The following is a 23,972-nucleotide window of genomic DNA, read 5'->3' as shown; positions in this document are numbered from 1 at the left end:
ATATGGCTGGAGATATGAGACAAGTAAAGTATTAAATAACTAAAAAAATATATATATATTAAATAACTAAACAATTTTCTAGGGACTGTTTCAAGGTTCTTCAACAAGCGACTGTGAAGCAAGCGGTGCGTCTTATGAGGATGGCTCTCGGTTTGCAGGGTTCAACAGGATCATCCAGAGATCTTGCTGACACACAGATCACAGCCAGGCCCACCTCCACTGCCAGAGTCTCTGATTCTCTATGGCTGGGTTTAAGAATTTGCATTTCTGGGGCTTCCCTTAGAGTCCGTGCCCTGAAACAAGAGAAGCCCTTGGGCTACAACAAGAAAGAAGCCTCAGAGCTGCAGCTGGAGAAAGCCTACATGCTGCAACAAAAACCCAGCACAGCCAAAATAAAATTTAAATTTAATTTTAAAAAATTTGCATTTCTAACAAGTTCCCAGATGAGGCTGATGTTGCCAGTTCAGGGATCACATTATAAGGACCATTGGTGTAGGAAAATATCAAGCACATGTGGAACTCTGAGAGGAAACACCATTTCTAATTTCGAGGGAGAAGAGAAGCACATGGCAGAGGTGCCTATGCCACAAGTGGGCTTTTTAATTGTGTTCTTTGTCATTTACTCCATCACCTTCATGGGCAGTGGGGAGGGAAGAGGTAAGGAAGTCCAAGAGCGTTGGTTGGAAAAAGTTTCCCAGTTGATAGTGAAGTCGCTCAGTCGTGTCTGACTCTTTGCAACCCTGTGGACTGTTAGCCTACCAGGCTCCCCCGTCCATGGGATTCTCCAGGCAAGAGTACTGGAGTGAGTTACCATTTCCTTCTCCAGGGGATCTTCCCAACCCAGGGATCGAACCCAGGTCTCCCGCAGTGGAGGCAGACGCTTTACCCTCTGAGCCACCAGGGAAGCCAAGTGAAGAGGAAAAGACTGAAGATACACTTCCAGTTTCCATTGCTCAGGGAGTGGAACGTGACTGAATATAATTTTTCTAATTTTCTTGAAATCTCAGTCAGCTCTATCATAACAACTATTAAACCGAATCTTCTAGAAGGATATGTGCAAGTTTTAGGGTATTGGGCAGATGACTGGAAGAGTCATCCCATTAAATGAATAACTCCAATTACCAACCAATCCCAGACGAGAGCTTGTCAGGGAGGTCACTGGCAAGTCCTGGCTAGGTGATACCAGAAGGATGGAAGTTACAATCCCTGCCAGGTGTGAGAGGATGACTGAGAAGAAAATGAGGGCCCTGTATACTTTTCAATTTTCCTTCCCTTCTCAGGAATCTGAGATACCTGCCATTTTTGCTTTCACTTCTCCATTATCATCAAATCATATTTCTTAAGTTGGCTCATGCTCGTGGCTCTGTCTCCTTCCATTCTGCTCAAATTTTCTTCCTCACTTCCCTTTGTCTTCTTGGCTTGTTCTCAATCTACTGACTGATATTTTCCCTCTGGCTGCCAACTGTGAACACCGTCCCCACCCACTCTATCAAGGATTTTGCTTTTATTCAGAAATGGCATCCGACTGGAGACGATGCAGTATGCCCCGAGGCAGCTTTTCTCATTCACAGGCTGGGATCACACTTGCTGGACAGGAGGAATTTATCACACAGTGAAGCATCTCCCAACCTATGCCCCGAGAATACTAAACAATAACCAAAAGGAATTTGTAGATGCTTGTATAAGGATATAGGGAGGGAGGGGGAGGGGACGGACTGACCTTCCTTACCCATACTCCTCGTTTACAACCTCCCTTTCAAGGACTAAATGCTAATGTTTGTTCAGGACTGGTAATAGACATATATTAAGATCTGACCAAGGAATCCTAAATAGTCCAGCCTCTTATCCAGAACCTCTCCGTTCCCCTTACCTCATCAAGACATCTCTCATACTGTTCCCTTTGATTTTCATTTTCCAAAACCAATGCTGAATTCTCTGCCTGCAGTAAAGACACAAAAATAATACAAATAAATCAATGAAGTGTTGTGTTACGTGACAACTTGTTCAATACAGTTACTAAATATATCTCCTTAGGATCCAAAACAATCTTGTAGAAGAATCTTTGACAAGTTTGTTCTAAGTACTATTATAAATCTCTCAGGGATGACTTCTGTCTTATTGCTCACGAAAAGGCATTAGGGCTTAAAGAAATGCAAAACTTGATATTCTGAACAGGTAGAAAATCAAATCATGGCCTGATATGAAAGTGTTCTGTAAAAAAGATTACAATGTTTATTTCATTCTATGAAAATGTAAATGGAAGAAATGCCTTAATCTACTTCATTAAGACCTGTCATAGATTCATAACCTGATATTTGTTTAGGTCACAGAAGAGAATCTCAGGTAAATTCATGAAAGCATAATTCCAAATGCAGACTAAACATGTTGTTTTCCTGGTTTATCAATGACTTTTGAACATGAGAATACAATGAGAAATTCAACTGAACTGTACTTGAGTCCCTCCCCTCTCCCTTTGCCTTCTTAAAAGTACTGCTTTCCTGCTCCTCAGAGCCTTGTAGGTACCTGAATGCTAAATAAGGTACTACAGGATCCTAGGTTGAATGTGGTTACTAGGTTACTAGCAAAATAACAAGGAAACAAAAACATTCAGCGTAAACACATTAGGTTTTGGAAGAAGAATGGAGTGGTGGCATGAGAAATGCCTTCTGCGTCTGGTGACCTGTCTTCACTCCCGCCACTGCTGACCCTGGCCTGAATCCTAAACTGTGTAAGTTAACCTGTTCCACAGCTGCCATATCCACTGTCTCAATCCCCTAAGGCAACCTTGCTTCTCTCCCCTTCATGACAGCCCTCCTTGACATTTAGAAATGGGGATATAGATCTCAGAATCATTTTTTTCAAAACTATGGTATGATTTTTAGGAGGTATTGATACATAGATCCATATTTTCTATTTAGATTCTTTCCACCAGGCTTTAAAAAACTTTTTATTTGGAGGTAATTTCAAACTTGCAGATGATGTTCAAGAATAGATGAACTGCCATATACCCTTTCCTCAGATTCACCAATTCTGCCAGATTTTCTGTATCATTTTCTTCTCTTTCAATTTTTTTTTCCTGCAACTCTTTATCCCTAACGACTTCTGTATATACTTTCCAATAATGAAGACAATCAGTATAGTTTTCAAAATCAGGAAATGCAATGTTGATTAACACAGCACAGTCTGTTCTATAGTCCTTATTTCATTCATCCATTGTCCCAATAATATCATTATGGCAATTTTTTTTTTCCAACCCAGAATCATATCCAGGATCAGGCATTGCATCTGTTTGTCATTCATCCAAGAGAATGTAATCTGGAAGAGCTGTCTTTCATGATTCCTTCCTTCCATTTTTTTTTTTTTTAAATAGTAACAGACAATTACATTGTGGAATGTCCCTTAATTTAGGTTCCTTTCAAGTTTCCTTCTGCAAACTTGGCAATAATGGAACAGAAATGATACTGCATCTTTCTCAGTGCATCATATCAGGCTCCTGTATGTCTATCTGCCCCATATTTGGATATGTTAATTTTGATCACTTGGTTAAGGTGGGGTCTACCAAATCTCTCCACTATAAATTTACTATCTTTCTATTTTTAATTAATAAGTAAACTGAGGGTAGGTACTTGGAGACTGAAAACTCCTATCCCACATCAAACTTTTATCTACTTGTTTTAGTAACCATCAATGAATCTTGCCTGAATCAATAATTACTTTGGCTGAGAATGATGATTTCTATCATTTTTCTACCTACATTTATGAGTTTGCATGATATTATAAGGAAGGTTTTTCCTATTTATTTATCAATATGAATACATGGATTCTTTTATTATTCAGAGGGTTATAAGTCTTTAAGTATTTATTTTGATGCTCAAATTTTCTCAGTTTTGGGAAGGTGACTCTCTTTAAGCTGTGCCCTTTAACATATTCCCTTCATTTTTAAGACACATTCTTGCTTTTTTTGCAAATGGAAATATTCCATATCCATTTTGCTTGTCTGTTGTTCCATCCCTGAAATCAGCCATTTCTCATAGGAATCCTGCTTATTTTTAGTGGGGCAATGATATTTGGAAACTAAAATCTGGATATTAATGCATGCCAATTACCACTGAGGAATACTTGCTTTTAGTTCCTTTCAGTGGAAGATTTCTTCTTCTTTCTCTTCCTCTTCCCCTCCCTCTCTTCCTAGACACACACACACACACACACACACACACACACACACACTTCCTGCTTGTTCTTCCCTTTTCATATTTGTATCTTCATTTTTTAGAGGGTATGGGCTGCCGACATCATTATATTAACTCATTTCTTCAATCCCACAGTGTGTGCAAAATAGTCACAATACAAAAAATAATACTGACATATATACACTACTGCTGCTGCTGCTGCTAAGTCGCTTCAGTCGTGTCCGACTCTGTGCGACCCCATAGACGGTAGCCCACTATGTATAAAATAAATAACCAATGAGAACCTACTATATAGCACAGGAAACTCTACTCAGTGCTGTGTGGTGACCTAAATGGGAAGGAAATACAAAAATGAGGGGATATATGTATACGTATGACTGATTCTCTTTGAGGTACAGCAAGAAACAACATTATAAAGCAACTACATGCCAAAAAAAATTTTAATAGAAAAATAGTACCAAGAAGAATTCATAATTTCTTTTCCTTTTAGAATGCAGGGATTTAGTAAAAAAAATTCAGTGTCTAAAAGATACTAAAAGATATACCCATCTGGATGCAGAGATCCAAAGAACAGAACGGAGAGCTAAGAAAGCCTTCCTAAGTGAAAAATGCAAAGAAATAGAGGAAAACAACAGAAAGGGAAATACCAGAGATCTCTTCAAGAAAATAAGATACCAAGTGGACATTTCATGCAAAGATGGGCACAATAAAGGACAGAAATGGTACGGACCTAGCAGAAGCAGAAAATATTAAGAAGAGGTGGCAACAATACACGGAAGAACTATACAAAAAAAGACCTTCATTACCTAGATAACCATGATAGTGTGATCACTCACCTAGAGCCATATATCCTGGACTGTGAAGTCAAGTGGGTCTTAGGAAGCATCACTATGAACAAAGCTAGTAGAGGTGATGAAATTCCAGTTGAGCTATTTCAAATCCTAAAAGATGATGCTGTGAAAGTGCTGCACTCAATATGTCAGCAAATCTGGAAAACTCAGCAGTGGCCACAGGACTGGAAAAAGTCAGTCTTTACTCCCATCCCAAAGAAAGGCAATGCCAAAGAATGTTCAAACTACTGCACAATTGCACTCATCTCACATGCCAGCAAAGTAACGCTCAAAATTTTCCAAGCCAGGCTTCAACAGTACATGAACTGTCAACTTCCAGATGTTTAAGCTGGATTTAGAAAAGGCAGAGAAACCAGAGATCAAATTCCAACATCCATAGGATCATGGAAAAAGCAAGAGAGTCCCAGAAAAACATCTACTTCTGCTTTATTGACTACGCCAAAGCCTTTGACTGTGTGGATCACAACAAACTGTGGAAAATTCTTAAAGAGAAGGGAATACCAGGCAATCTTACCTGCCTTCTGAGAAATCTGTATGCAGGTCAAGAAACAACAGTTAGAACCAGACATGGAACAATGGACTAGTTCCAATTTGGGAAAGGACTAAGTCAAGGCTGTATATTGTCACCCTGCCTATTTAACTTCATATGCAAAGTACATCATGTGAAATGCCGGGCTGCATGAAGCACAAGCTGGAATCAAGATTGCCAGGAGAAATATCAATAAACCCATATATGCAGATGACACCATCCATATGGTGAAAGTGAAGAAGAACTAAAGAGCCTCTTGATGAAAGGGAAAGAAGAGAGTGAAAAAGTTGGCTTAAAACTCAACATTCAAAAAACAAAGATCATGGCATCCAGTCCCATCACTTCATGGCAAACAGATGGGAAAACAATGGAAACAGTAAGAGACTTTATTTTCTTGGGTTCCAAATCACTGCAGATGGTGACTGCAGGCATGAAATTAAAAGACGCTTGCTCCTTGGAAGAAAAGCTATGACCAACTTAGACAGCATATCAAAAAGCAGAGATATTCCTTTTCCGATAAAGGTCCATCTAGTCAAAGCTATGATTTTTCCAGTAGTCATATATGGATGTGAGAGTTGAACTATAAAGAAAGATGAGTGCCAGGCCCGAGCACTTGTCTCATGCACCCATATCGGGTGGAGAGGGAGGTGGGAGGGGGGACCGGGATGGGGAATACATGTAAATCCATGGCTAATTCATTTCAATGTATGACAAAAACCACTGCAATGATGTAAAGTAATTAGCCTCCAACTAATAAAAATAAATGGAAAAAAAAAGAATAAAATATCAAAAATAAAAAAAAAAATAAATAAAAAAAAAAGAAAGATGAGCGCCAAAGAATTGATGCTCTTGAACTGTGGTGTTGGAGAAGACTCTTGAGAGACCCTTGGACTGCAAGGAGATCCAACCAGTCAATCCTAAAGGAGATCAGTTCTGAATATTCACTGGAAGGACTGATGCAGAAGCTGAAACTCCAATACTTTGGCCACCTGATGCAAAGAACTGACTCACTGGAAAAGACCCCTATGCTGGGAAAGGTTGAAGGCAGGAGGAGAAGGGGACAACAGGGGATGAGATGGCTGGATGGCATCACTGACTCAATGGACATGAGTTTGAGCAAGGTCTAGGAGTTGGTGGTAGACAGGGAAGCCTGGTGTACTGCAGTCCATGGGGTCACAAAGAGTCGGACATGACTGAGCAACTGAACAGAAAAAATACTAGACTGGCTCTTTCCCATCCCTTCCACTTTAGTGTGGTTATGTTCTTAATTTTAAAATGTATTTTTATTTCTTTAGGTAAATATACGCCTAAGTATTTTATTCTTTTTGTTGCAGTGGTGAATGGTATTGTTTCCTTAATTTCTCTGTTTTCTCATTGTTAGTGTATAGGAATGCAAGGGATTTCTGTGTGTTAATTTTATATCCTGCAACTTTACTATATTCATTGATTAGCTCTAGTAATCTTCTGGTAGAGTCTTTAGGGTTTTCTATGTGTAGAGGATCATGTCGTCTGCAAACAATGAGAGTTTTACTTCTTCTTTTCCTATCTGGATTCCTTTTATTTCTTTTTCTGCTCTGATTGCTGTGGCCAATACTTCCAAAACTATGTTGAATAGTAGTGGTGAGAGTGGGCACCCTTGTCTTGTTCCTGACTTTAAGGGAAATGCTTTCAATTTTTCACCATTGAGGATAATGTTTGCTGTGGTTTTGTCATATATAGCTTTTATTATGTTGAGGTATGTTCCTTCTATTCCTGCTTTCTGGGGAGTTTTTATCATAAATGGATTTTGAATTTTGTCAAAGGCTTTTTCTGTATCTATTGAGATAATCATATGGTTTTTATCTTTCAATTTGTTAATGTGGTGTATTACATTGATTGATTTGCAGACATTGAAGAATCCTTGCATTCCTGGGATAAAGCCCACTTGGTCATGACGTATGATCTTTTTAATATGTTGTTGGATTCTGTTTGCTAGAATTTTGTTAAGGATATTCATGTCGATGTTCATCAGTGATATTGGCCTGTCAATGAATATAGTAAAGTTGCAGGATACAAAATTAACACACAGAAATCCCTTGCATTCCTATACACTAACAGTGAGAAAAGAGAAAGAGAAATTAAAGAAACAATACCATTCACCATTGCAACAAAAATAATAAAATACTTAGGAGTATATCTACCTAAAGAAACAAAAGACCTATACGTGGAAGACTATAAAACACTGATGAAAGAAATCAAAGAGGACACAAACAGATGGAGAAATATACCGTGTGCATTCATTGGAAGAATCAATATTGTGAAAATGAGTATACTACCCAAAGCAATCCACAGATTCAATGCAATCCCTATCAAGTTACCAACGGTATTTTTCACAGAACTAGAACAAATAATTTCACAATTTGTATGGAAATACAAAAAACCTCAAATAGCCAAAGCAATCTTGACAAAGAAGAATGAAACTGGAGGAATCAACCTGCCTGACTTCAGGCTCTACTACAAAGCCACAGTCATCAAGACAGTATGGTACTGGCACAAAGACAGAAATATAGATCAATGGAACAAAATAGAAAGCCCAGAGATAAATCCATGACCTATGGACACCTTATCTTCAACAAAGGAGGCAAGAATATACAATGGAAAAAAGACAACCTATTTTAACAAGTGGTGCTGGGAAAACTGGTCAACCACTTGTAAAAGACTGAAACTAGAACACTTTCTAACGTCATACACAAAAATAAACTCAAAATGGATTAAAGATCTAAATGTAAGACCAGAAACTATAAAACTCCTAGAGGAGAACATAGGCAAAACACTCTCTGACATACATCACAGCAAGATCTTCTATGACCCACCTCCCAGAATATTGGAAATAAAAGCAAAAATAAACAAGTGGGACTTAATTAAACTTAAAAGCTTTTGCACAACAAAGGAAATTATAAGCAGGGTAAAAAGACAGCCTTCAGAATGGGAGAAAATAATAGCAAACCAAGCAATAGACAAAGGATTAATCTCAAAAATATACAAGCAACTCCTGAAGCTCAATTCCAGAAAAATAAATGATCCAATCAAAAAATGAGCCAGAGAACTAAACAGACATTTCTCCAAAGAAGAAATACAGATGGCTAACAAACACATGAAGAGATGCTCAACATCACTCATTATCAGAGAAATGCAAATCAAAACCACAATGAGGTACCACTACATGCCAGTCAGAATGGCTGCCATCCAAAAGTCTACAAGCAATAAATGCTGGAGAGGGTGTGGAGAAAAGGGAACCCTCTTACACTGTTGGTGGGAATGCAAACTAGTACAGCCACTACAGAGAACAGTGTGGATTCCTTAAAAAACTGGAAATAGAACTGCCGTATGACCCAGCAATCCCACTCCTGGGCATACACACTGAGGAAACCAGATCTGAAAGAGACACATGTATCCCAATGCTCATCGCAGCACTGTTTATAATAGCCAGGACATGGAAGCAACCTAGATGCCCATCAGCACACGAATGGATAAGGAAGTGGTGGTACATATACACAATGGAATATTACTCAGCCATTAAAAAGAATACATTTGAATCAGTTCTAATGAGATGGATAAAACTGGAGCCCATGATACAGAGTGAAGTAAGCCAGAAAGATAAACACCAATACAGTATACTAACGCATATATATGGAATTTTAAAAAATGGTAATGATAATCCTATGTGCAAGACAGAAAAAGAGACACAGAGGTATAGAACAGACTTTTGGATTCTGTAGGAGAAGGCGAGGGTGGGATGATTTGAGAGAATAGCATTGAAACATGTATATTATGAAGTGTGAAACAGATCACCAGCCCAGGTTGGATGCATGAGACAAGTGCTCAGGGCTGGTGCACTGGGAAGACCCAGAGGGATGGGATGGGGAGGGAGGTGGGAGGGGGGATCAGGATGGGGAACACATGTAAATCCATGGCTGATTCATGTCAATGTATGGCAAAAACCACTACAATGTTGTAAAGTAATTAGCCTCCAACTAATAAAAATAAATGAAAAAAATGTATTTTTAAATTCAGTTCATTTGTTTCTGATGGCATTCAAGTTTAATTTCTCATCTTGTTGCTATCATGTTATTTTTTGAATATGAGAAACATGAACATGATTCCAAAAGTCAAAGTACCTTAGAAGGAGCAACGTGTCGCCTCCTTTCCTGTCTCTTTGATACCACCCATCCACCTCTTACAGGTCCTTTCGTTGCTCCCTCTGTTGCTGCCCTCTGGTTACAATCCTATGCCTTGCCTCTTCCTATTACACATGCAGCAATCAACGGTCCTTGCCTCATTCCTTTTCCCAACCAACTCTCCAGTACATTCTTTCTGCTTTATCAGAATCTATCACTTTCACATACTATTCCTCCAGCCTTGCTCTATATACCCTTGTTTTAGCCTCTTTACCAGATGATGATGGAGGAGGCTGGTCTATTTCCATAGCATTTTGAAATTTTCCCTCATCTTTTCCCCTTCACATTCATACCTCCAAACAGTACATTTTCTCTTTGCCCTCTTCTCCCTAGAATTACTACCTTGCTGAGATGGTCACTTTAGGTTGTACACACTTTTAAGCCCTGTCCGACAGCCAGTACTGAGGTCTGAGCTTGTGGTGTCAGGCCGTCTCATTCTGAGAGTGCTCTCCTTGTACCCTGTGCTACCATCCTGCCCTGGGACACCAGGCTTGCTGCAGGCAGTGTTGTAGGTATTTGGTGTTTACTTTTCCATGTACAGCAGCTGAAGTTCTAGTGTTCCATTTTCTGGAACACAGAAGGTATGGGTTCTGTGCGGTTTTACCAGTGCTTTGATGATTTGAATGTTGGAATTTTTGGGGGGCAGATATATGAAAAGTTTTAGACTTATACCCATTTGTTACTTAACAAGCAAAGCCAGTGGTGTGACTGAACTAGGATGGGGCACAAAAGCTGAAGAAAACTGACAGGAAACAGGCTGTTTCAAGGTGCTCTTGCCACTGTCAGTTCATTTCGACCTTGTCATCTTTCAAGTCCAAGGATTCAAACCTCTGTTTCTTCTTCAGCTTTCAAATCTAATACTTGGCTTTGACCTTTTTCCTCTGAGTTTGAATCCCTGTTTTAGTAATCCTCTCCCAACACTCCTGTCCCTCAGGTGGGATCCTGCCATGGTCTTTCCATTCTCATCATGGACAGTATCTGTCACACAGCCCAATCCTTCTACCCTCACGCTGAACATCTGTTTGGATTTTTAAGTACTGGTTATTCCAGATGGTTCCATCATTTCATTCCCCACTCAAACAAAAAGGAAACTTTTTCCTGACTTAATGTTTCTTGCAGGGTTCACTCTGCTTTGGCCTGTCACACTGATCCCCTTTAGACCTGCAGCTGGTGCACACTCTCAGCTCCCTGCCCAGCCCAGAAGACAGAGGGCTAAGTCCACCCCTTTCTAGCTTACCTGGCAATACCATGTTGTGTAACCTTCAACACATCATTGAACCGTCCTGGGGATCACAGTTCTTTAGCAGTTAATGAGTGAAGGGGACAAACTAGTCAATCTATAGCCCATCTATAAAGTGATTTCAGGTTTAAATATTTGGATACCATGAATCACAGAGAAACTGCTAGAATTTCCATCTTATAAGGTCACTGCTTTCTTTGGAGAAATTTAGTTTTCCTGGGCTCTGCTGGTTTTATTTAGTAAAGCAGGAGCACAAAGGATGATAGGGAGAGATAAAGGAGAGAATAGCAACGCTGGCTGACATTACTTTCACTTGAAAAATCTTGGGGAAAAAATGTGTAAGGAAATAAAATTGAAAACAGAATGTACATGGGATGTCTAATATTGCTTCTAGCCACAATATCACGTTGCAATAACACTCCAATCGATCCATTCAGATAATTACCATCATTACACCATTTACATTAGCTGCCTCACGTTTACTGCTCTGACAATCTATTGCAGTCAAGGAAATTAAATACCTAAAGGGTGCTGGGGAAGACACAGCAGCCACATTTATGGTTAACGCATTCAGTTACAAAGACCACTTTAATTAATGTAATCCTACATATCCCAGGGGACGATGGAGATATTAACAATTATGCCAATGAAGTTAAAATAATCTTAAACTCATGATTTTCTTTAATCCATCTGTATTTATTAGAAATTCAGGATTAACCTGCTACCAACACAAGACAACAGGGGAAAAAACAGGAAAAGAAAAAAGAAAACTTAATTAAATGTGATTTAAAGAGACAGCACCTATTTACATGGCAGGGATAGGAGAGGATAAGGCAGAGGGAGAAAGAGAAAATGTTGGTGTCACTACTGAGAATTACAGAATGATGACATGGGTTTTGTCACTTTAAATAAGTATGTTATTAAAGCAGTGTTCTCAGACGATGTCATTAGAGTATTCAATTAAATGTAACAGTGGGTTTTAGGGTTCAGCTCTGTCTTGCACAATGATGATCAAAACCTTGTGCAAGACTTAGTCCCTGATTTAGAGGATTTCCTGCTCTATGCTGTTTCCTCAAGACTCCAAATTACAGGGATCTAAATATGCTTCTGATTTCATCCCTAAAGTCCTAAAATATCTTCATACAATTGAAGAGCTACATAGAGTAAATCTATGTTGTTTTGGTTTACTGTGGAAAATGGGCATGAATTAATATATATTTTTTAAAAAATTTTAATTGAAGTATAGTTGATCTACAATGTTAAGTTAATGCATGTTTAATATTAATACGGGAGAAGGAAATGGCAATCCACTCCAGTATTCTTGCCTGGGAAATCCCATGAACAGAGGAGCCTGGTGGGCTACAGTCCCAGGAGTCACAAAGAGTCAGATAGGACTGAGTAACTAACACAGCAATATCAATATATGTTTTAAAGAAACTATGTTTCTTAGAGGCCCTGCTCTGTTAACAGACATGCTGGCCAGAGCTTACAAATGACTAAATGGACCGATGTTTCTAAAGGACTGCTCTACATTAATCCTCTAAGTGCTTATTATGTTTAAATCTTTCTATACTATAAATGCACTTAATCCATCTGCTGTGGTTGAATGTTTGTATCCTCCCCATATTCTTATGGTCCTAGTGCCCAATGAGATACTATGGGGTGGGGCCTCTGGAAGGAGAGTAAGTCGGGAGGTTGGAGTCCCCATGAAGGGGATTACAGTCCTCATAAAGGAGGCTCTGAAGTTTGCCAGCCCCACTTCCTCCTGTGAGGACAGAGTGAGAAGGTGCTGACCATGGCTGTGAAGCAAGAGGAGAGCCCTGACTAAAACTTGACCGTTGCTGGGGCCTTGGTCTTGGGCTTCCCAGACTCTGGAAATGAGAGAAATAAATTTCTGTTATTTATAAACTACTTAGTCTGTGGCATTTTGTTATAGTAGCCTGAACAGACTAAGACAGTATCCTTTTCCACAGACCAAAAGGTAGAATAATTCTGCCTAAAAAATGTTCCTCAGCAAAAAATGACAACTCTACTGTAGGATTTTCACCTCTTATACTCCGTGCCCACTCATCTATGCAAACATACATTTCCCACTAGATAGTAGGTACCATCTCTCAGGTCATTCCCAGTCCCTGTTCATCTCATGAAGTTCCCATTCTCACTCCCAAGGCTATGCCTCTGGTTCCACCGTTTTAGATGGGATATGTTTCACTTGCCCATTGGCTTTTCTAAATTCTACTCATTTTTTTGTGGTCTGGCTAAGATGTGAACCTAAAAACTTAAATGGGGCACATATTTAAATTTTAGAAGTAATTTCAGATGTAAAAAAAGGTTTTGAGAATACTACAAAGAATTCTTCCATACCTTTTACTCAGACTCCTCAGAGGTTAGTTTTTACCACCCTTGCTTTACCATTTGTTTTGTGGAGGAAGGAAGAATGTGGAAAGAGAAAGATGTTCTCTGAAGGGAAAAAAGAGCAGGAAAGAGAAAAAACTCCAATCCACAATCGTTAAAAGGGCCGCATCCCCATGGTTTCCCTTCTGTAATGGCTGGTCTTTTTCGGAATGACATCTTCCCAGCTTGCAAAAAACCCTTTAATTCAGCAAAGGCAAACAGGTCAGAATAAGGTCAGGAAAAAGGTATTTCTTGAAAATCGTGGTTGGGCCCCAAGTGGGAAAGCACTCTTTTATGATCACATCTCTGAAGCAGAATCCTGTGGCACTCCAGTTACGTACCCCAATTGCCCATTAAAGCACCATCCTAACAACCTCACTTCAGATTCAGCCTTCCAAGCAAAACAGAGATGCCCTAAATATCCTTAATTACATTGTTATCTGTTTATTGTGAAAACTATCTGAGGAGAAAGCATCATGGTAGTGGCTAAATGTGCCATCAAGCAGGCCATCCAAGTGTTCACATTTTCATCTAGTAGAGCAGTAGGAAGACTGAATACAAAGGACACCAAGAACTGGACCTGGATATCACATCTCCTTCCCTTTATCTTCATCTCTCAAAACTTTTGGAATTTCAGGATCATTCATCTTATGTCCAGTCACTGTGGTGGTCATGTTGGGGTGGGTAGCCAGCAAAAGGGTCTTTTCCACTGATAGTAATTTTTTTTTTTTTTTTTGCAGCATCATAGGGCACATGGGATCCTAGTTCCCTGACCAGAGGTCAAACCCCTGGCCTTTGAAGCACAGAGTCTTAACCACTGAACCACCAGCGAAGTTCCCCACTAACTGTATTTAAGAGCTGCAGTCTCCATACCTGGGCAATGTCTAGGGCTGCTGTGCATCATGAAGGTAAACTTTGTCACCTTAGAAAAGTTCAGGAAATATTTACAAGCTCTGTCCACCCACCACAGGAATAAGATGTGAATTCCTAGAAGGCTTAGGAGGAATCTCAGTGCTCAAATACCACAGACACACAGCCAAAATGTCCTTACTCTTGCACTAAACTAACCTGAAGGATCCCAGGAACTCAAGGCCCAGCCGAAGGCATTGAAGACATAAATTCAAATAGAAATAGCATCCAGTATTGTCAAGTAATTAGCCTCCAACTAATAAAAATAATTGGGGAAAAAAAAATAGCATTGGGAGTTCAGCGTCCCAAGCAATGGTAACATGTTATGCAGGACATGTCTGCAAGCCTGACTAGAAAACAGTTTGCAATGAAACCTCTATGTATTTGCAGAATCTAAATCCTTGGATGGGGCTTTAGACTAGGGGCTGGCAGACCTGAGTGTGAGCCAGGATGACTTGGTATGCTTCTGAGATATAGGATTGCTTTTTAGATCCCTAGGGTTTGATTCAGTGTAATTAAGACAGGGCCTGAGAATGTGCACTGCTAACAAGTTCGCAGGTGATGCTGATAATGCTGGTCTGAGGGCCACACTTGGAGAACCGGTGACTTGAGGGAATCAGCTTCAGAATGAAGACAGTCATCAGCCACTGCCTCCCCCTGGTTATGCCACCTGCCTTTAAATGTTCAGGAGTTTCCTAATGTTTCTCTGCAATTGGGGATGGTCATCATATTTGCCTTCTCCATCAGGAAGGCTTTGTGAGTCTCTTGAGGTGGAATAGGTGCTCTTCTTTACTTCCACAACATGCCATCTACAGATTCTGAGTAGAACACCTACTGTAATGATTTTCAATATATACAGATAAAAACACCATACAATCTTGTACTTCACTTTCTCTGTTTATGAGTCTGTCTCTCTCCTCCTAGATCAGTGATTTTCACTGGGGCGAAACAGCCCCTGAGAGGGCATTTCTGGGTGTGTGTGTGCATCTATGTGTAGAACAGATAAAAATGTGTGTGATTCAGAAAAATATTATTTGATATTACATATCTGGAAAATAATAAAAGCTAATGTTTTCATAATACAAACAAAAAAAGCTTGATAATTTTCTTTCCTATGGGGATAAACAGGAAAGATCCATGTATAAATTTTGTATGTAGGAATGAGAAGAATCGATTATCCTAGCAGGAAAGTATGTGATTCTAAAGGGAGGTCCCAACATGCTTTGTTAATCCCCTTTTTTATTTTTTTTAATAATGGAAACAGGCATGAATTTTGAAGTCAAGTGTTTATTTGGATCTCGATGCTACCTCCAGCTTCCCATCATTTCCAGCAAGTCACCTGGACTCTTTGAGTCTGTCTCCTCCTTGATAAACAGGAGTGACAGTAAATCCCCACCACTCTTCTAGGGATGAATGAGATGATGACTGTAAAACAAATCTAAAACAGAGCCTGGCCCATCTCAGAACTTGATCAATGTTAGTTCCCTCTGTCCTTTGTAAAACAATTCCCATCAGAACATGGGCAACTCATAGGCTTTATCACCAGGAAGAGTGTCAGCCAGGATAGAAGTTATTCTATTGATTGGGAAGGTTTAGCCAAGACAAATGCAACCTGGGTCCTCAATATTGTAAACAGCCTCACATACAGATTAGCTTCAGCCACTGGCTCCTCTCATCTGTGGGTCCCCCTTTTCTGTTTCCCCCTCACTTTCTCATACTTTATTTCTGTTTCCAGGTACCCATCTATCAAGCACCATCTCCCTCAGAGACATACTGCTAACTTCATTCACATTAAGATTCAAAGCTGATAAACAAAGCACCAAAAGGATTTTCATTTTAAGAGAGGATTAAGGAGTGAATCTTTAATTGTAACATTTCAGGAGTTAGAAAGTAGGCAGGTTTGCAGGGGTGCAGGATGGTCTGGGAGAGGACATTACATTTCACCTTGAAATCCTATCATAAATGATCTCCTGCTAGGCTTTCCTGTAAGGTTTAGAATAACAAACTCCACTAGCCTTTAGGGCAGATGAAAAGAACACTATGCTACTCATAGTTTTCCTGAACTGCACACATGAAATAGTTGCCTGCCTGATTTGTGGACGCCATTGGGCCAGGCCCCTACCCTTATGCTCTTGGAGCATCCTGTCTGCCCTTTTGTTACAGTACCCACCACATTACAGCCCAGGATGGACTGTATTCCTCCCTGCCAGCTGTTCTATTCTTTGAAAGCAGGCACCTTTGCTTTCCCATACCCTGCAATGTGCTTAGGATGTGGAAGAGATCCAGATTCTTTGAAATTCTGACCCTTTACGTATAAAATTCTTGCATCGAAGGTATATAGGCCACAACTAGGATTATAAAAAGAAATATTAATAGGTTTAGGGAAATGAACGCTTCTATTTTATGCCTCCAAGCTTCTGTCTCTTGATTCTACTCAAACTTCCTTTGCAAACTTCTGCCACTTGCATAGGTCTGACATTTTGGCAAATCACTACAGCAGCTGATCCCATTCTCCCCACTGCCCCCCTCCCCCTTTCAAGGCTATGCCAATCAGGGAAAAGTCAAGTGAATCCTCAGAATGACACTGAGTAAGGATAAAAAAGTCACAGGATAGTACTCTGGACATGGTACATGGCCCTAGCACACTGTAACAAGCTTCACATACCAGCCTCCAGAATCCGCACATTCTCACATCAGTAAATCAGCCAACTCCTCTTCAGGAGCCCACTGGCAGATATTTAAGCACTGGCTCTTTGGGAGGGAAGAGTCCTGCTTTGCGGTTTTTTCTGATTCCCATGGTGTCATCACTCCTATCAGGACTCATCCCAGCTGCACAGAGCTGGGAGTAGTTGCAGAGCAGTGGTGCGCCATCGCACAGCATCCCTGCCAACCAGGATGTAGAGCTTAGACGGTGGTGAAATGTCAGCACATGATTAAGAAGTGACTCGTTCTGAGTATGTATTACCTTGTCTTTAATTACGTGTAAGTTTATATGATTTAATTAATAATAATTGCTATGTTTCACAGCACGATTGGAAAATTCTTGAAAACTACCAATAGGCTCTTCAAAGCTGGCATGAGCCGGCGGCAGCACACACTGCTCCTATCTATCGATAGAGTTGACAGCAGTTCTCTCATGGCATAAATGTGCACTGCTCTCTGCTGTTTCTGACTGCGTTCTGCTTTCCATCCAGGAAACCATTTGAACCAGAAGACTCAACTCCGATGCTATTCCCTGCTCTGCTTTCCTCTTTAGGTCTGCTTTATTTTATATTTAAGCATAGCTGATTTACTATGTTATGTTAATTTCTTGTGTACAGCAAAGTGATTCAGCTTTATATATATATATATAGCGAGAGAGAGAAGTGTGTAAATATATATATATATATATAAAATATTCTTTTCCATTAGAGTTTATCATAGGATATTAAATACAGCTTCCTGTGTTATGCAGTAGGACACTGTTTATCTATTTTGCACATGGTAGTTTATATCAGCAGTATGTAAACTTCCAGATGTACAGCTGGGTTTAGAAAAGGCAGAGGAACCACAGATCAAATTGCCAACATTCACTGGACCATGGAGAAAGCAAGGGAATTCTGGAAAAATATCTGCTTCATTGACTACATTAAAGCCTTTGATGGTGTGGATCACAACAAACTGTGGAAAATTCTTTAAGAGATGGGTGTACCAGAACACCTTACCTGTCTCCTGTGAAATTTGTATGCAGGTCAAGAAGTAACAGTTAGAACTGGACATGGAACAAGCAACTGGTTAAAAATTGGGAAAGGAGTACAACAAAGCTCTTTGCTGTCACCCTGCTTATTTAACTTATATGCAGAGCACATCATGCAAAATGCCAGGCTGGATGAATCACAAACTGGGATCAAGGTTGCTAAGGAGAAATATCAACAACCTATGAACATAGGAGCACATGTACCTTTTCAAATTAGTTTTCTCCAGATATATGCCCAGGAATAGGGCTCTGGATCAGACTGTAGCTCTATTTTTAGTTTTTTTAAGGAACCTCCATACTGTTTCCCACAGCAGTTTTACCAGTTCACATTCCCACCAAGTGTGGGAGGGTTCCCTTTTCTCCATACTCTCTGCAGCATTTGTTAATTGTACATCTTTTAATGATGGACATTCTGACTGGTAAGAGGTGATAGCTAATTATAGCTTTGATTTGTATTTCTCTAATGATTAGTAATGTTGAGCATCTTTTTCATGTGCCTGTTGTCCATCTGTATGTCTTCCTTGGAGAAATACCTACTTAGGTCTTCTGCCCAAGGTCTGTTTTGACGTTGATTTTGGAAACCCAATACAAAGCATCATAAAGCTGCTAGTACTTGTACTTCCTCCCCTATTAATGATGTTGCTTCCTTTATCTCTGTACTTGCTAGATAGAGGGGGGTTAACCTGGCATCCACTGCCCTGAAATTTCATCTTCCCCCTCCACCAGCTTGAAGGGAAAAATTGGTCTTTTCAGCCTGGAACAGACTGTGCTTAGGAGTCAGACTTGTGTTAATCCAGGGAAGTGAAGCTTTGTATGTCTGACAAGTGCATGTTTTTAAAGACTGGTGCAAATGTTTAATTATTACATTAAAAAAAATAATTATTACATTTAATACTACTGTCAAAGGATTTCTATTAAAATCGAAAACTTCAGCAATTTCAAAAATTACACATTTGTGCTCAAGATACAACAAGTAATTTTTTAATCATGACAGAGCCCAAAATCCAGGTACTCTACAGTTCTTAGCAAAAACATCCTTTAAACATATTTCACTCCCAAGATATACATTCAGAAATACCAAATCTATAAACTTCCCTGGTGGTCCAGTGATTAAGAATCCATCTGCCAATGTAGGGGACATGGATGTGATTCCTGGTCCAGGAAGAGTCCACAGGCTGTGGGCAATTAGGCCCATGTGCCGCAGGTGCATGCTCCAGAACCCTTGAGCAGCAACTGCTAAGCCCATGCACCACAACCACAGGAGCGTGTGCTCTGAAACAAGAAGTCATCACAGAGAACAGCCCCTGCTCACTGCAGCTAGAGAAAGCCTGCTCGCAGCAATGAAGACCCTGTGCAGCCCAACAAAGAAAAAAGAGAAAAAAGAAAGAAACACCAAATCTCTTTCAAGCAGTAGGGGGACTAGAGTGAATTTTTGGTTCTGGAAGAATCACAGAGAAATTTCACAGAACTGAGAGATGTGAACAGATCTGATCACTTTGTTGTGTTCAGAATGTTTGGGACATTAATTGTCAGTCATTTTAATAGTTGAACTATATAAAACTCTATTTGTATAACATAATATCAGTTACTATATTGACCTTATTATCTCATTTAAGGGAAAACCCCTAGACTGTATGAGGTGCTCCATTTTACAGACAAAAACTTAAAAATCATCCATATACATCCTCTAATCTACAGGGATATTTTCTTTATATACATAGCCCTTACCCTTAAGGTATTTTTAAGAAGAGCATGTAAGCAGAGACAGCCTGAGAAATATAGCCTAAGTGTTTGTCCCCAGTCTGCTAAGAAGCAGGCAACTCAGGTTATTGAATTGACTGGGAATGTTTTCAGGAATAGGAATCTTTGACCTTTGAACTGAAAAGACCTGAAAGATGAACAAGGTAAGCAAACAAGCACACAGACATTTGTGGTTCAGGAATCATTTTACTCCAGAGAGGAAGTTAATTAAAAATATAAGTTAAAACTATAAAGATATGCCATTACACATGCACCAGATTGGCATGAACAGAAGAAACGTTGGTCAACACACGGAGCAACAGGAACTCTCCTATCCTACTGGTGGCAATGTAAATGAGTACATTCATTATAGAATAGTTTGGCTTAACCTACAAAAGAAGAAGCTCATATACCTCTTGACCCAGCAAAGCCATCTGTAGGTCTGTCTACTACAGACGCCTGTGAACACATACCAGGATGGCCATACACAGACATTCACAGCAGCTTTGTTCTTACCATCACCTAGATGGAGATAATCCAGATGAAGATCAACAGTAAAATTGGTATATAATTTGTGGTAAATTTATATAATGAAATACTATATGGAAAAAAGAAACAGTGGATTAGAGAGAATGATTTACGCATGACAAGTACAAATTTTGCAATGATAGTACTAAATAAAAAATTCTTGTTTGGGTTTTTGTTTGTAAAAGTATACTAAATATACCTTCAAATAGTGACTGGAAAGTCTGTCTTATGTTATTTTTACTATTATTATTACTTTTATGGCAACAATAACAATCTTTTTTTTTTTTTTACCTCTAACAATGTGCAAGACAGCATACAGACTAAGACAGAAAAGGGAGAGACACTTCAGCAAATCTAATTTTGAAGTTTTTGACTCATAAAATACAAAATGATACTGGTCAAGCAAAAGCCCATTGGTCAAAATATAAAAATACAGTGGATGTATGATGCAGCAATCCTACTCCTGAGCATATACCCAGATGAAACTGTAATTTGAAAAGATATGCGTCCCCACATTCATAGCAGCACCATTTATAATAGCCAAGACATAGAGACAACTCAAATATCCACTGACAGATGAACGGATAAAAAAGATGTGGTACATATACACAATGGAATATTACTTAGTCATCAGAATAGTGAAAATAGACATCAAAAGAGTGAAATAATATTTGCAGTAACAAATACTAATAGTAATATTATATTTAGCAATAAATATTTGCAGTAACATGGATGTACTTGCTATACATAGAGATTATCATATCAATATATTTAAACATATTTATATTTATACATATAGATGACACCACCCAATGGCAGAAAGTGAAGAGGAAATAATAGCCTCTTGATGAAGGTGAAAGCGGAGAGTGAAAAAGCTGGCTTAAACATCAATATTAAAAAAAACTAAGATCATGGCATCTGGTCCCATCATTTCACGGCAAATAGATGGGGAAAAGAATGGAAACAATGGCAGATTTTATTTTCCTGGGCTCCAAAATCACTGTGGACAATGACTGCAGTCATGAAATTAAAAGACACTTTCTCCTTGGAAGAAAAGCTATGACCAGCCTAGACAGCATAGAAAAAAGCAGAGACACCATTTCCATTTTGCTGACAAAGGTCTGTACAGTCAAACCTATGGTTTTTCCAGTAGTCATGCATAGATGTGAGAGTTGAACCATAAAGAGGAATGAGCTCCAAAGAACTGATGCTTTTGACCTGTGATGCTGGAAAAGACTCTTGAGTGTCCCTTGGACAACAAAGAGATCAAATCAGTCAATCCTCAAGGAAATCAACCCTGTATTCATTGGAAGGACTGATGCTGAAGCTGAAGTTCCAATACTTTAGCCACCTGATGTGAAGAACGGACTCACTGGAAAAACCCGATGCTGGGAAAGATTGAGAGCAAGAAAAGGAGACAAGAGAGGATGAAATGGCTGGATGGCATCACTAACTCAATGGACATGAATTTGAGCAAACTCAGGGAAATAGTGAAGGACAGGGGAGCCTGCCATGCTGCAGTTCATGGGGAGAGTCAGACATGGCAACTGAACAACAATAACAATGCACATGCACACACATAATCTCCCATTATGATTTCATGTACACATGTTAAAACTGGAAAATTTATACTGCTTAGGAATATAAAAATAGGAAGTAACATTATTTTTTCTTTTGAAAAGCAAGGAACAGATTATCCCAGAAGTCAGATGAATAATTGCCTTCAAAGGGGAGAAAGGAAGCTGTGATGAGAGACAAGCCCAAGGTTGGGGCAGAAGGTGGTACTCTGGGCTCTGACTGATATCTCATTGGCTGATCTAACAGCAGTTGCTCAACTGTGTGCATTATAATTTCTCACTGTAAGTACGTATTTTATGGCTTATTTGTAAACACATTTCACACACACATACAGACAAGCACACCTATAAATAAGCCGTAGAGTGCGAGGCAGAGCTTGAGAACAAGGGAGTTCTTAAAGGGCCTCGGAGTGGTCGGGCAGCCAGTTCTGCTCTAACAGGGTCAGAGGGCGCAGAACGGGGGTGCTGGTCAGGGAGCAAAGCAGACAGGCAGAAGGAGCGGGACACTGCGGTCAAGAAAAATGACCAAACACTTATTTTAAGTAACTAACCCTCCAGGATCAGCAACAAAGGGAGACTTCAAGGGCAGGTGGGGGAGATCAGAAGAAACGTGACTGCAGCCTCCTGCAAGGACCACCTACCCCTGAAATATAATGGTAGCATCGGGGAGGTGGAAGACACACGCTGAAGAGAGGATTAAGAACAGAGTCTTCAGCTCCTAACCAGAACCTGGATGGGAAGGATACCAAAGACAAAACAAAGGTTGATATTCTAGGTCTCAGAGAGAGTGGTAAGGTCTTTGACAAAAAAAAGCAGAACAAAGTGAGATAAACAGTTTCCTAAAAACAGAGATTTTTAGGGGAAAAAAAAAAATCTATTGCTCTGCCATGGAACAAGGTTTTCCCTTTCTACGGAGAAGCCAGAATGACAACGGATGTACAACTCTTGCTCTTAAGCAACATACGTATGCAGTCACACTGAACCCTCTCCCCACTGCGTTGTTTACATGCTTTCAGGAAATCCTTTTCAGCAATGCTGAGGGCTCACTCTGACTCTCTCTTTCTCTTTAGGGAAGAATACTGTCTCTTTGTTTAAGAATTCACAAGGGAAATGGTATTAAGCTTTAGGAAGATTGTGATTAAATCTAATTATCAAATAGAACCTCTGGCCTGTCCACTCAAGACAATGGCCTGGTAATGGGTAGAGCAGATGGGTAGCAGAGAGTCAGTGAAGGCTGCCTCAGCTGCCTGCTCTGCACTCTCATCTGTCCCCTACATGAGTGAGCGACAGTTCGGAGTCTTCTGCCTTCCTGCAAGGACATAGTGCGATGGTGGTAATCCTGTGTCTAAGGATAATTTAGTTTGATTATTGCCTTTAGCTGAAATTATAAGGACATGTGGGACTTCCCAGGTGGTGCTAGTAGTAAAGAACCCTCTTGCCAGGGCAGAAGATGTGGGTTTGTTCCCTGGGTGGGGAAGATCCCCTGGAGGAGGAAATGGCAACCTGCTCCAGTATCTTGCCTGGGAAATCCCATGGACAGAGGAGGCTGGCAGGCTACAGTCCACAGGATCACAAAGAGTCGGACACAACTGAAGCAACTTAGCACGTGTACCTGCATAAGGACGTGTGACATCTCTTGATTCATTTGCTGTCCTGAAATTTCCTCAAGAGATCAGAGTTGCCTTCAGATTTATAGCAGTTCTCAAAACCATCAGCTGTGAAAAAACAGTTCAGCTGTGTATATTTGAGATGTGAGAGTAACATCTGGAAGAGATCCATCTACATGGTGGTGGTGGTGGTTTAGTCGCTAAGTCGTGTCCGACTCTTGCGACCCCATGGACAGTAGCCCGCCAGGCTCCTCTGTCCATGGGGTTCTCCAGGCAAGAATACTGGAGTGGGTTGCCACTTCCTTCTCCAGGGGATCTTCCTGACCCAGGGATCGAACCAGGTCTCCTGCATTGCAGGCAGATGATTTACTGACTGAGCTATCAGGGAAGCTGCTGCTGCTGCTGCTGCTGCTAAGTTGCATCAGTCGTGTCCAATTCTGTGTGACCCCATAGA

At 40.0% G+C, this 23,972-nt stretch overlaps 1 protein-coding gene across 10 annotated transcripts in view; it reads right to left on the bottom strand.

Annotated features, from left to right (window-relative positions):
• Positions 1-23,972, bottom strand: part of NCKAP5 (NCK associated protein 5) — a 1,117,154-nt gene that overhangs the window by 225,075 nt on the left and 868,107 nt on the right. For all 10 annotated transcript variants that reach the window (XR_011491008.1, XM_070476293.1, XM_070476296.1 and 7 more), the window contains one exon: positions 1,871-1,939. Coding sequence is in view for 9 of the 10 variants with exons in the window: in XM_070476293.1 (XP_070332394.1) it covers positions 1,871-1,939 (69 nt within the window). In the remaining variant the exon portion in view is untranslated. The remainder of the gene's footprint in view (positions 1-1,870; positions 1,940-23,972) is intronic.

Source organism: Odocoileus virginianus, chromosome 13 (genome assembly GCF_023699985.2).
Source record: "Odocoileus virginianus isolate 20LAN1187 ecotype Illinois chromosome 13, Ovbor_1.2, whole genome shotgun sequence".
NCBI lineage: Eukaryota > Metazoa > Chordata > Mammalia > Artiodactyla > Cervidae > Odocoileus > Odocoileus virginianus.
The sequence above is the reverse complement of the archived record's forward strand: the minus strand, read 5'-3'. Positions and strand labels throughout refer to the sequence as shown.